The sequence below is a fragment of the Prunus avium genome, chromosome 8 (assembly GCF_965620075.1).
Source record: "Prunus avium chromosome 8, drPruAviu1.hap1.1, whole genome shotgun sequence".
Taxonomy (NCBI): Eukaryota; Viridiplantae; Streptophyta; class Magnoliopsida; order Rosales; family Rosaceae; genus Prunus; species Prunus avium.
Window position 1 is genome coordinate 30,199,172 of NC_142291.1, and position 14,168 is coordinate 30,213,339.

The window sequence follows — 14,168 nt, forward strand, 5'->3', positions numbered from 1 at the left end:
ATCTCATTCTTCTCAGAAACAATCCAACTTAATTCAATCAAAAAACTAGAATAAAAAAGAAAACTCATATTTCCGTGATCAAAACTGTGTTGCGGATGCCCTAACTGCGAAGAGTTATAATTTTGGTCCTGGCCTCCATGTGTTTTTTTATGCTCCGGCTTTTCTTAGTGCCATATTAGCTGCTGATGTTTGAGGTGTTGATAGACCTCGTCTAGTTTGTGTTTAGTTTCTTTTTGGTTTGGAGCTTTAGCCCCCCTATATACCAAAAAAGAAAAAAGAAAACTCATAAACTTATAATCTAACAGGTTCAGATTAAAAAGATTCACATAGCATTTTAGTTTTGTAAAATGATGAAAGTACTAGCCCTCCATGTTATTGCTGCATATTATTGGGGTTGTGTAGCTGGATACAAGTCTATGAATGGGACAAATATAATCTCACATCAAGTTGGTGGGCTACTGCCAATTGCACTGAGGTCTTGACCAAAGTAGTGGGCCCTACAGGTCTGTTATACAAAACACGTCTTTGCAAGGGCCATGGATAGACCCAGCAGGCACGTTTGACTGATCGCCATTATATCCAAGGGGCTGAGAATGACTTGTGTGGCTCACCTTTTTCTTTCACAAAGTTTATGTTCAAAATAGCCCCTCTTTTTCTGATAAACATAACAAAGTACAAACCAGCAATCTATCCAAACCATTTGATCTCTCCTGCTTAATATTCACAGAAGAAAGAAAACCGACACCAACACCAATCATAATCATACTTGTTTGTTTGGTCACCCAATCTTTCATATTTCACATCAGATGTTTTATTTATTTAAGCAAAAACCATACATAAAGCATAATCCAAGGCATAAAACAGATGAACAAAAGAAGAACCCAACAAAGAAGTACAACCACTAACATGGCTTAGAGGCTATGGTCATACTACTAAGCACACCAAAGTCTCAGGCAAATTATTCTAATTCAAGAAAGCAACAGTCTTTTTCTCCAGGGCCACAGCATTGTCACAAGTTGGATCTTCCAAATGGAACACATGGCCCTCCCCCGTTGCTTCTATGAGCTCCACAACTCCTTTCCACCCACTCTTTCTCAGTATCTCACTGTAATACACTCCTCTATCTTTCAAGATATCTTTCTCAGCAACAAAAACCAGCACTTTCACACAACCCAATTCCCCCAACTTCGAATCCTTACCTGGATTGAAAAACGGGTCATCGGATCCACTAGTCGAAGGGTAAGTAAAACGCCACAAAGCAGAAATGAACTCTCTTCCAGCTGCAGGGGCAGTTGACTCTTCCCCCCCAACTGGCTCTGTGCCCCAAAAGTAAGGATGCACCAACACAATCCCAATCAGATTAACACCACCAGCCAATCCCTCACACCCCACTTTCAAAGCCATGTTGTGTGCTAAATTACCCCCTGCACTGTCCCCAGCGAAAAACACACGCTGGAAATCTGCAAAACTGTTTAGCCAATCTGAAGAGCCGTTTCCATCAGAATGGGAAGCAACCCATTTGAGAGCAGCCCATGAATCTTCGTAAGCAGCCGGCAGAGGGTGCTCTGGGGCAAGCCTATTGTCAACAGAGACTGCAACAACATTGGCCTCGGAGACTAAGGCGTTGAGGTAGTTGTGATATGTGGGAGAAGATGTATCAGATTGAGGAAATCAACTCTGAATTTCATATACACTTTTCAGCAATTAAATACACATAGGAATAACAAACACTTGTTTGAAATCCTAAAAGATAAAACAGTTTGAAACTATCTCCTAACTCTAAGGAACAACTATTTGAATGAATACAAACTGGAGAAACTAACGGGCTAATATTATCTGTACAATGAATTCAAAATAAAGAGACTAACGGACTGGTACAAGTGGTTACAATCCTCTGATATGCCCCCTCAAGATGGAGCTCGAGATCGAAGTCCAATCTTGAATTTGAGATCCAGAAAACGAACACGATGCAGAGGCTTGGTAAGTGCATCTGCGAGCTGATCTGCGGAGGATACATGAGCAACCCGAAGGACACCGTTCTGTACCTGGTTCCTGATGAAGTGAAAGTCAACGGCAACATGTTTCATTCTGGAGTGAAACACGGGATTGGAACAGAGTTGTGTGGCTCCAACATTGTCGCAATAAATAACGGGACAGCAGGGCAGTTGAACACCAAGATCAGTGAGGAGATAGCAAAGCCAGTTGAGCTCAGCAGCTGCATTAGCTACTGACCTGTACTCAGCTTCAGTGGAAGACCTTGCAACAGATTTCTGCTTGTTAGAACTCCAGGAGACTGGAGTAGACCCAAGATAGGTGACATAAGCACTGGTGGATGAAAAATCATTCTTGTCACCTGCCCAGTCTGCGTCCGAATAGGCGTGGAGATTCAATGGGGACTGACGATGTAGTTGGAGACCTTCATTAATAGTGCCACAGAGATAACGTAAGAGACGTTTAACAAAGCTCCAATGATCGGTGGTTGGAGTGTGCATGTACTGAGCGAGTTTGTTAACCGCAAATGCAAGGTCTGGTCTTGTAATCAAGAGATATTGAAGGCTGCCAACAACTGTTCTGTACTCGGTGGGATCAGGTAAGGCAGAGCCTAACTTTAGCAACGGTGGGCTAGTCGGAATGGGAGTGAGCACAGGTTTGGCATCAGTCATATGAGTTCTAGCGAGAATGTCCAAAATGTAACGCCGTTGAGATAATAAAATACCGTGCTGATTGGGGATTACCTCCACACCCAAAAAATAAGACAGCTGGCCAAGATCCTTAATTGAAAACCGATTAGCAAGAACATCAACAAAGGAGTCAATCATCTTAGTGTTGTCTCCAGTGATGATTAAGTCATCCACATAGACAAGTAGATACATACGATGGCCAGCAATAGTGAGAACAAATAGAGAGGTATCTGCATGGGAATTTTTGAAGCCAGAATAAAGAAGAAAAGTGCGAAGTTCATGATACCATGCTCTCGGTGCTTGTTTGAGGCCATAGATGGCTTTTCGAAGTTTGCAGACATAAGATGGATGATCTTGATCAACAAAACCTGGGGGTTGTTGCATGTGGACGTGCTCGGAGAGGTGGCCTTGGAGGAAGGCATTGTTGACATCAAGTTGACGCAAAGACCAACCCCGAGATACAGCAAGACTGAGGACAACACGAACTGTTGTTGGTTTGACAACAGGGCTGAAAGTGTCTAGATAATCGACGCCTGGTCTTTGATGAAAGCCTTTTGCGACCAAACGTGCTTTGAACCTGTCAATAGAGCCATCAGAGTTACGTTTAATTCTAAAAACCCATTTACATCCAACTACATTTTGTGTAGAATCAGGTGGAACAAGTTCCCATGTCCCGTTTCTAACTAAAGCATCACACTCATCAGACATGGCTTTACGCCACTTTGGATCTTTAAGGGCAGTAGACACGGTGGTTGGTTCAAGGTCGTTGGATTTTGAGAGTTGAGTAAGAAGGTTCATTTTAGTGATGGGTTTATGAATGTGGTTCTTGGCTCGGGTGGTCATTGAGTGAGTTGGAAGGGGATGAGGGTCAGGTGGGTTAGGAGGTGACGTTGGGATTTGTGGTGAGGGGGTTGAATTGGTTGAGGATGTCAAGGAGGGTTGGTGTGAGTGGGGGGGCTGGTTTGTGTTGGGGAATGGAACCTGTACTGGAGTGGATGTTGGGGCTTCATTTAGAGGTTGCTGAGAGACGATGACTTCAGATGGCATAGTGAGTGGCGGCTGGGAAGAGGGTGAGAGAATTGTAATTGGGGCAGGAATCCAAGTGGCAATGGGGTTGAGATGACGACTAGAGGACGGACTAGACAGTGAAGAGTAAGGAAACTGTGATTCAACAAATTTGACATGTCGTGAGACATAAATTTTGGAGGTTGAAGGATCAAGACAGTAGTATGCACTTTGAGTGAGAGAGTACCCAAGGAAAACACACGGCTTGGACCGTGACTCAAGTTTGTGTGAGGTGTAAGGTTTGAGCCAAGGGTAGCATAAGCAACCAAAGACCTTTAATTTCGAGTAGTTTGGGACTGTCTGAAAGATTTTGTGGTAGGGGGAGGAGAGATTTAAAGTGGGAGTGGGCATTCTGTTGATGAGGTAGACGGCTGTGGCAAAGGCATAGGTCCAGTAGGAGATTGGTAAAGAAGCATGAGTGAGGAGGGCAAGGCCGGTTTCAACGATGTGGAGGTGCCTCCTTTCGGAGTAACCATTGTGTTCAGGTGTATGAGGGGGGGTGGTGAGATGAGAGATACCATTGGTGGAAAGAAAATTAGAAAGGGAAATGTACTCACCACCATTGTCAGAGTAGAGTGTTTTGATGGTGGAATGGAAGTGTTTTTCTACAATGGCTTTGAATCTTATGAAGACTTCTTTGACATCAGATTTGTTTTTGAGTGGGTAAAACCAGATATATTTAGTGAAATGATCAATGAAGATTACATAATATTTAAAGCCATTATGTGAGTAAATTGGAGATGTCCAGACATCTGAAAATATAATTTCAAGAGGTTGAGTAGAGACAATTGCAGAGCTGGAGAAAGGCAATTTGTGGCTTTTATTGCAAAGACACGCATTACATGAAAAATCAGATGACAAAGAGGAAGAGACGCCTAAGCAATTGCTAGAAACAATATGTTTGAGAATTGGAAAAGCAGGATGTCCTAAGCGATGGTGCCAGTCTAGGGACGAGGTCTTTGTTGCAGAGAAGGCAATTAAAGGGGAGGAGGTTGGCCACTCATATACACCATCTTTAGTCTGACCCTTGAGCACTGTTACCCCGGTCTGAAGTTCCTTCACAAGAAAAGTTGATGGTAAGAACTCAATGGAAACATTGTTAGAAGTGCAAAACTGTGAAATAGAAATCAGGTTCTTTTTCATAGTTGGAACACATAGAACATTGTTTAATGTAAAATTATTGTGGGGAGTTTTGAGAGAGGTGGAACCAGTGTGGGTGATGGCAAGGTTAGAGCCATCTCCGATCATGATGTCATCAGTGCCCATGTAGGGAGCATGCAGGGAGAGGTTGTTGAGATCAGACGTGACATGGTGTGATGCACCACTGTCCAGAAGCCAGGATGATGAGGTGGAAGGATGGGTGGCAAGATGAGCTTGTGGTTGCCATGGTGTGCCTTGTTGGGAAGAGCTGGAGGAGGGGGGAGTGTGAACTGGTATGAGCCGAAATGATGGACACCGTTTGGCAGTGTGACCTTGAGTCCTGCAAATTTGGCAGTAGCCAAGGTATGGCCTGGGAGGAGGACGAGTGCCCTGTGATGGATTTGGAGTTGCAGCAGGTGGGCGGTTGGTGGAGTTGGAGGATGGGCGCCAATTGGTGGTGGTGTTGCCTTGTGGTGGAGAAGGACGCCAGTTTCTGGTGTTGGTTCTGGATGTGGGATTTGCAGTAGCTGGAAAATGGTGTGGCTCAGGTGGGATGCTTTGAAGGGAGGCTTCAAAATTGAGGAGTTTTTCGTGAAGTTCTTCAAAGGTGATAGAGGTGTCTCTTGCTTGGACCGCGCGGACTAACTCTTTGTACTCATCACCGAGGCCATCGAGGATTTTGTCTGTGATTTCTTCTTCATCAAGGGAGGCGCCAAGAAGAGCAAGATCGTCGGCTCGAGTTTTGATGGATTGCATAAACTCAGTGATGCTAAGGGAGCCTTTGGTGGTGTATTTGAGTTGGTGTTTGATTTGTTTGATGCGACCACGAGAGGGTTTAGCATAAGTGTTGGCTAGAGTTGTCCAGGCTTGTTTAGAGGTTTGGGCTTGAGCTATGAAGGAGATAATGGTGGGTGAAAGGGAGCCAATAATGGCGTTGAGAATCAGTTGATCCTGTCGGATCCATAAACTGTAGCTGGGATTGGGTCTGGTGGTATTTTCTTGGGTCAAGGTGGCTGGAGGACATGGTTTGGAGCCATCAATATAGCCAAGAAGATCATAGCCAATGAAGAGGGATTGGAATTGTAGTTTCCAGGAAAGGTAATTGGTAGAGGTAAGTTTGAGAGGAGCTTGAGCAGCAACGTTGATGCTGATGAGAGTTTGATGTGTTGCATTGGTGTTTAGGATGGTTGCAGGTGCAGACTCGGTGGCCATGAGTGCTGAAGAACAGGGGAGACGATGAGAAATGGATCGGCTTAGACTACTGATACCATATCAGATTGAGGAAATCAACTCTGAATTTCATATACACTTTTCAGCAATTAAATACACATAGGAATAACAAACACTTGTTTGAAATCCTAAAAGATAAAACAGTTTGAAACTATCTCCTAACTCTAAGGAACAACTATTTGAATGAATACAAACTGGAGAAACTAACGGGCTAATATTATCTGTACAATGAATTCAAAATAAAGAGACTAACGGACTGGTACAAGTGGTTACAATCCTCTGATAAGATGAACTTTCAATGCAGAAGCCGCCTCCATGGAAGTAAATGAGAAGAGGGAGTTTGGTTTGGGGTGAGCTTGTGGTGGTGGATTTTGGGATGTAAAGCCTTGCAGATATGGCTGGTTCTTGTGAGATCACAACGTCTTTTGATTGGACGCCAGTTTTGGGATCTGTTGATGGAGGAGCTATGTCTGTGCCTATAAGTCTTTCAACTCGACCATCTTTGTATACTTTAAGCATTGGAGAGAAATCGTAGGCTAATTCTTCATTGCTCATGATTTCGGTTGAAGAATGAAGAGAAGAGTATAAGAGCAAACAATAATGGAGGCCTCTCTCTCTCTCTTCTATGTATTTCTTATGCAGATAGCAGAGTGGAGAGTGGGAGCAAAATTTATGGTTGTGCGTTGAGGACTTGATGGGCTTTTATGCACCATTTAAATTAATTCTAAAAAATACAAATTGGTTGTTGTTGGACATTTTTGCCTTCCTTAATGCATCTAGTTTTGGCAAATAGAAGGACAGACAAGTCCTTTCAAATATTTGATTTTGACGTAGAATTACAAAATAATTCTACTTTATTTATGTCATATCAAGATTATATGGGATGGTTTGGAGCAATTGCTCTCTCAAGAAAGGTTCAGGGTTCGAGTCCTAACATCCTTGTAGTGTGTGTGAGTTTAGTATACTATCGCTCATCTCAATAGAAAAAGTCCTTTAAAAAAAATTACTAAACAAAGAAAACCAACACAAATCATATCCATACTTGGAAATGGGAAGAGATCAAAATTCACAAACCAACATTTTTAAAAAAATTAGTACAAATTAAGTTGAAGAAGAAGACCGTCTCTCTCCCTCTAAGTTGGAATGAGGCAATCATTTCGTAATTATTTCAAAGGGAACTTAAATGCTCCAATTCAGGGACGGACCTTTAGTTTGGCAAACCTGGGCTAGGGGGCGGGGGGGGGGGCCACACAAAAAAAATCCTAGCTCACCCAATTTAAATAACCAACCTCATCTAGTTGGGGTGTGGGGGAACTCACACACAACACAACAAAAGAAAAAAAAAAGACAAAATAAAATAACTCACACACATCATGTAGGAAAGAAAAAAAAAAAAAAAAAAAAAAGAAGAAGCACCACCCTACCCTCGCATGTAGAGAAAGAAAAACCCTCTTGCAAGAGCAGCTTTTTAATCATATCCTTGGGGAAACAGAGCAACACCTTATCCTTACCCATGAGGTTCCAACATTTGATCCTTAATTGACCTAGGAGTTGTTCCCGGGCATCCTAAAAAAAAAAGGTTATTATACATCCCAATCCAATCCCTTGGAAAGAAAAAGGTAGCACCGAAAAAAGGAAAGAGCGAACTGCTCTTTTCGCTTTTCCAATAATCACACAGCGGAACTCTTCTTTCATGAATATCATACCACGTTTTCTTGGGTGGACGCTTAAACTATGTGCATAAGGAGGGCAACTGGGAATCTTACAACAGAAACTCATTTGGTTTAGGTGGCAATTGATGATGTGGCTGCCGGTGAGGTGAGGAGGGGAGGTTGGTTTGGTTGTCATGGGAACGGGTGGGGTGGGTAGTCTGGAGGTTGTTTGCTAGGCTCTTTTATTTATTTATTCTAATTTTCTGTTTTTATTTTTACTTTTATTTTCTTGACTTAAAAGTGTTAACTTAGAGTTAAGTTCTTAAAAATCGTTTTACAATGGGGTAAATTTGCCTTTAAAATTTTGAAGATAAGGTGGGTGGGAAAATAAGACAAGGAGATGGGAATAGCAGCATTGCCCTCCATTAGGAAGGGATTGGTCATTTTAGTTTTTTGAGTATCAAAACCAAATTCGATAATTTAACAGTTCACGTATATATATATTTTAAATCTAAATAAACTTCCTCAGCAGCACACCAAAACAAATTCATGGCTGATGTTGTGAAAGGAAAAAAAAACCAAAATCAAAGAAACGAATGCTGAAAAATACTATATTTCATTGGTGTCCGATGGTAGTAAAATTCATGAGTTCATGCGTATAATACTTACCATAAGTTTTTCTTTTTTCTTTAAAACTCCCATGTGAATTTTGATCTCTTCCCATTTCCAGAAAAAAGATAACCCAATGTTAAACACTATGTATTGACATGTGACAGTTTGGCATCTTATTATGCAGAACTTGCACAATTTCACTTTACATCCAGTAGTAGGTATGAAATCTTTGAAACAAATCTACCCTAAATTAGGCATAAATGCATTTCTTGATTTTGCAGGACAAAAAATATAGTTCCATATTTAACATCGGAATGTTTTATTTATTCAAGAAACATATATAAAATAAAACATACAACAATGGAAAACCACAAATCTCTAACTACACCCAAGTTTCAGGCAAATTATTCTAATTCAAGAAAGCAACAATCTTTTTCTCCATGGCCACAGCATTGTCACAAGTGGGATTGATACAATGGAACACATGCCCCTCCCCCTCTGCTTCTATGACCTCCACATCCCCATTCCACCCACTCCTTTTCAGTGTCTCACTGTAATGCCATCCTCTATCTTTCAACACATCTTTCTCAGCAACAAAAACCAGCACTTTCACACAACCCAATTGCTTCAATTTTGGATCCTTACCCGGGTTTAAAAGCGGGTCGTCGGATCCACTAGTCGAAGTGCAAGCAAAACTCCAAATTCCAGCCATATACTCTCTTGCAGCTGCAGGAGTAGTTAACTCTGCCCCAACTGGCTCTGTGCCCCAAAAGTATGGATGCACCAAAACAATCCCAATCAACTTAACACCAACCAATCCCTCACACCCCAATTTCACAGCCATGTTGTGTGTTATATTAGCCCCAGCGCTGTCCCCAGCGAAAAACACACGATGGAAATCTGCAAATCTATTTAGCCAATCTTCAGAGCCGTTTCCATCAGAATGGGAAGCAACCCATTTGAGAGCAGCCCATGAATCATCATAAGCAGCTGGCAGAGGGTGCTCTGGGGCAAGCCTATAGTCAACAGAGACAGCCACAACATTGGCCTCAGAGACTAAGGCATTGAGGTAGCTGTGATATGTGGGAGAAGATGAACTTCCAATGCAGAAGCCGCCTCCATGAAAGTAAATGAGAAGAGGGAGTTTGGTTTGGGGTGCGCTTGTGGTGGTGGTGGCGGTGGTGGATTTTGGGATGTAAAGCCTTGCAGATACGGCTGGTTCTTGTGAGATCACAAAGTCTTTTGATTGGACGCCAGTTTTGGGATCTGTTGATGGAGGAACTACGTCTGTGCCTTTGAGTCTTTCAACTCGTCCATCTTTGTATACTTTAATTATTGGGGAGAAATCATAGGCTAATTCTTCGTTGCTCATGACTTGGGTTGAAGAAGGAATAGAAGAGAATAAGAACAAACAACTATGGAGGCCTCTTTCTCTTCTCTGTCTTTCTTATGCCGATAGCAGAGTGCAGAGTAGGAGCAACATTGATTGTTAGGTCGTTGACTTGGTTGTTATTGGACATTTTTGCCTTCCTTCGGGTCAGGTTCGGTAGTTATAAGGTTGGATCCACTGGTAACTGATTTGGTCAAGAAGTCACTCATTTCATTTGTAGCATTGGCTAAGGGAGTAGGTTTGATTGTTAGAAGGGGCAGGTTGGGAGTTCGACGGGTCTGGAATAACACTATTTTGATATCCCGTCCAATTATGGCATGTCATACATGATAAAGTTTCTACATAACAAAGCAGTATTATACAAGTTTTTCTACAGGTCCAGGGTCCATGAAGAAGGGGGTGGGGACACAACACATATGTGGGTATTAATGCCATGTGTGCGAGTCTGACAGTGATTGGAGTGTGGTCAAGGGGTAATAGGTTGGTCCCCTTACTTAGGGTCGCAAGACACTTATCATAATTTCAATTTTAACTAAGTTCAGTTATAATGTAACTTTGAAGAAACAGATACTTATGTGGAACTTTGAAATGGAATTTTTCTTGTGGTTAAATTGTGAAAGTGCATGTTGTGAAGAGTATGCAACATTTTCGATGAATTTTTTGTCAATTTTGGGTTTCGAGGTCTCAAGGCTAATTCGAGGGTCTTAAGATTGAGTTTATGACCAAACATCATAGTCAAGCAACCGGGTCCAAGTCAGAAGGTTCCATATATCGGTTAGGACTAGAGTTCGATGTATGTGTGATGATTTAGAATTGGTTTTTTTGTTGTTGTCAAATGACGATTTAGAACTTGTGGATGCGAAAGGAGGGTAAAAAAATGAAACCAAAACTAGAAAATGAGGGCCCATTTGGTATTCTACTTGGATCCAATTTTATAAACTAAAAAACAAATTTGCCCCAAAAACTTGTTTGGTAAGCCCATTTTTAAAAACCAAACCCAAAAAAAATTCAAAGACACCCATATTATTAAGAGCAAAAAAAATGAGGTTTTATACTCTCTCTCTCTCTCTCTCTCTCTCTCGGGTTAGTCTTTGCAAACCAATAACCACCAAAACCACCGAAGTGTTGGAGTCATTACGCAACACAAATCATGCCTCACCTCTCACCTATTTTTCCTTTTCTTTTGTTAATTTCAATTTAGGGATTAGGGTTTCTGATTTTTTTAATTTCAATTTTTTGTAGATCTTAAAAATAGTTTGTAGTTCAATACTAAACAAGTTTTTAGATCTTAAAATCATTATTTGAAAACTCATGCTTTTAAAAAGAATCATAGTTTTTTAATTTCCTTTTTAGTAGGATGCCAATCAGGGCTTGACCTTTTTAGGATGTTTTCAAAATCCACCAATACTCACGTAATAGTGTATTGCCAAGTAATGTAATTGGATTAGTCCAAGTCTTTGGTGTGCTCACAAGTGATTCAGTTCAAGCCCCATAATACACTAATAATTAATATTTATTAAAAATCTGGAATCTAAAATTACCTTAAAATTAAAAAAATTACTTGGATTTTTGTAAAAAAAAAAAAGATTAAATACTCGTGATCGACTTAGAAGCTTTTCTAATTTATCCAATATTTGTCCCTTTTGTCAACAACATCCTGAAACATATAATCATTTATTTGCTAATTGTTCCTATACTTCACAACTTTTGGAATCAACTTTCTCCTTTAGGCCTTAAAGCAACTACTAATAATCATGACAGTATTGGTTGGCTTTGCTGAAATTGGTCTAATTTTTCTTCTCTTCTATTAGATGTAAGTTCCTGTGTAGTTTTTATTAAAAAAAACAAACAAACAAAACAAAACAAAACTCACCCATATTCACTTTTTTGGTCTTCAAAACAAAACTCACCCATATTTTTCAAAATGAAGACATAACAAAGTAACAACCCAAGCAATCTATGGAAAGCCAGTTGATCTCTCATACTTAATATTTTACAGAAGAAAGAAAACCAACACAAAACATATTCATACTTGTTTGATCATCCAATGCTAAACAATCTGTATTGACATTTGAAGTAATGGTACTTGCACAATTTCACTTTAAATCCAGTAAAAGGTATAGTCTTTGAAACAGAATCTTTTATTTCAACCAAGAAACATACAAGGGATGAAATCATGAAACAGATGAAGAAAAGAAACCAAAACCACAAACCTAGCTCATAGGGTATATGGTCATATTACTAAGTACCCCCAAGTTTCAGAAAAAAAATTATTCTAGTTCAAGAAAGAAACAATCTTTTTCTGCAAGGCCACAGCGTTGTCACAAATTGGATCGAACAAATGGAACACATGGGCCTCCCCCTTTGCTTCTACGACCTCCATGGCACCATTCCACCCACTCTTTTTCAGTATCTCACTATAATGCCATCCTCTATCTTTCAACCCATCTTTCTCAGCAACACAAACCAGCACTTTCTCACAACCCAATTTCCCCAATTTCGGATCCTTAGCCGGGTTTATAAGCGGATCGTCGGATCCACTAGTCGAAGGGCAAGCAAAACGCCACACACCAGCCATATACTCTTTTGTAGCTGCAGGTGTAGTTAACTCTGCCCCAACTGGCTCCGTGCCCCAAAAGTAAGGATGCACCAAAACAATCCCAACCAGCTTAACACCAACCAATCTCTCACACCCCAATTTCAAAGCCATGTTGTGTGATATATTAGCACCAGCGCTGTCCCCAGCGAAAAACACACGTTGTAAATCTGCAAATCTATTTAGCCATTCTTCAGAGCCGTTTCCATCAAAATGGGAAGCAACCCATTTGATAGCAGCCCATGAATCATCGTAAGCAGCCGGCAGAGGGTGCTCTGGAGCAAGCCTATAGTCAACAGAGACTGCAACAACATTGGCCTCAGAGACTAAGGTGTTGACATAGCTGTGATATGCTGGAGAAAATGGACTTTCAATGCAGAAGCCGCCTCCATGAAAGTAAATGAGAAGAGGGAGTTTGGTTTGGGGTGAGTCTGTGGTGGTTTTGGGGTTGTAAATTCTTGCAGATATAGCTGGTTCTTGTGATATCACGACGTCCTTTGATTGGACGCCATTTTCTGGCTGTGTTGATGGAGGAACTCTGTCTGTTCCTGCGAGTCTCTCAACTCGACCATCTTTGTATACTTTAATCATTGGAGAGAAATCATGGGCTAATTCTTCGTTGCTCATGGTTTGGATTGGAGAAAGAAAATAAGAGAATAACAACAAACAACTATAGAGGCTTCTCTCTCTCTCTCTCTCTTTCTTATGAAGAGTAGCAGCAAAATTTGTTTTGTGTTTATGCTGGCGCCTTGGTGGGTTTTAATAGAGAAATTTTTGTTTTGGTGCTGAAAACGCTCCCGCTGTAAAACCCGTCCACTTGTTATGATACGGGGAGGGGATTTCTCACATAACATAACACTATTAACGTGTTATGGGTGTTCGAACAACAATCACTAATTTACAAGTTAATGCCTTTTCCACTCGGTTAAACCTGTTGGCTAATATTTCCAACTTCTAAGATAGAGTATCAATAAATATTCTTTATATTATAGTAGGCGAATGAATTATACCTTTTGACTGTATTCCAATACCACATTATAATTACTCATTTTTTATGAAAACTTTCAAATTAATTCTAATAAAACAAATTTGTTGTTGTTGTTGGACATTTTTGCTTCGTATGAAACTTCATGCATCTAGTTTTGGCAAAGAGAACGGCTTATCTTTTTATATATTTAGGACGCCAAAGAATTTCAATGGCCACTGGTCAAACTGTCTAGGTTCACATCTAATTTTTTTTTTTAAATTTTGTTGATACCATCATTGGCCTCACGTGCTTTCTCCAATATAGTGGCCTCCCACGTGGGTTAAGTCTCATATACCCTATCATCTGACAAGGCAAGAAACCCATGCACTTAAAGGAAGGCCCACGCGTTCACCAAAAAAAAAAGGAAGGCCCACGCCTCCTCCTAGCTGGCCTGACATGCCTAAGCAAGGGGACCACTTAAGTTGGTCTCCCACATGCCGCAAGCACCAAGATGGACCTCCTTCCTATGCCTCATGTAAACAGCCCATGCTGCGCATTAAACAAAGGGCACGCATGGCTCCCCTCTTCTGGCTATATAGTATGAGAGACCTCCAGCAGGCTCTCCCATGGCCAAGACTTATGAGAGACCTCCAGCAGGCTCTCCATGTATACTGTAATACTCATTCATAGAGAAATATAAACACCAAGCTCTACAGTGGACGTAGCCCTATTCATGGGTGAACCACTATAAATCTGTGTAATGTGTGTGATTGTCCGGATATCCTTTACCCGTGCTAAAACACTCGTTAACAAATTTGATTCGTTTTATTTTGTT

At 40.9% G+C, this 14,168-nt stretch overlaps 1 protein-coding gene and 2 pseudogenes across 1 annotated transcript; all 3 read right to left on the reverse strand.

Moving 5' to 3' along the window:
• Positions 1-788: 788 nt before the first annotated feature.
• Positions 789-6,800, reverse strand: LOC110767912 (putative carboxylesterase 12). Its single transcript, XM_088244959.1, has 2 exons — positions 6,406-6,800; positions 789-1,654 (listed from the first exon to the last, which is right to left on the reverse strand). The coding sequence occupies exons 1-2, from the start codon at positions 6,669-6,671 to the stop codon at positions 964-966; spliced, it is 957 nt and encodes a 318-aa protein (XP_088101085.1). The 5' UTR covers positions 6,672-6,800; the 3' UTR covers positions 789-963.
• A 1,767-nt stretch (positions 6,801-8,567) lies between these two features.
• LOC110767911 (putative carboxylesterase 12 pseudogene) lies at positions 8,568-10,101 on the reverse strand (annotated as a pseudogene).
• Positions 10,102-11,847: 1,746 nt separating this feature from the next.
• LOC110772529 (putative carboxylesterase 12 pseudogene) lies at positions 11,848-13,127 on the reverse strand (annotated as a pseudogene).
• Positions 13,128-14,168: the final 1,041 nt, after the last annotated feature.

Bases quoted from the DNA above. Each gene is read 5' to 3' on its own strand.
- LOC110767912 (XM_088244959.1), bottom strand. From the start codon at position 6,671: ATGAGCAATGAAGAATTAGCCTACGATTTCTCTCCAATGCTTAAAGTA. The intron at 1,655-6,405 runs ATCTTATCAGAG...TCAATCTGATAC, and splicing joins GGCTTCTGCATTGAAAGTTC to ATCTTCTCCCACATATCACA.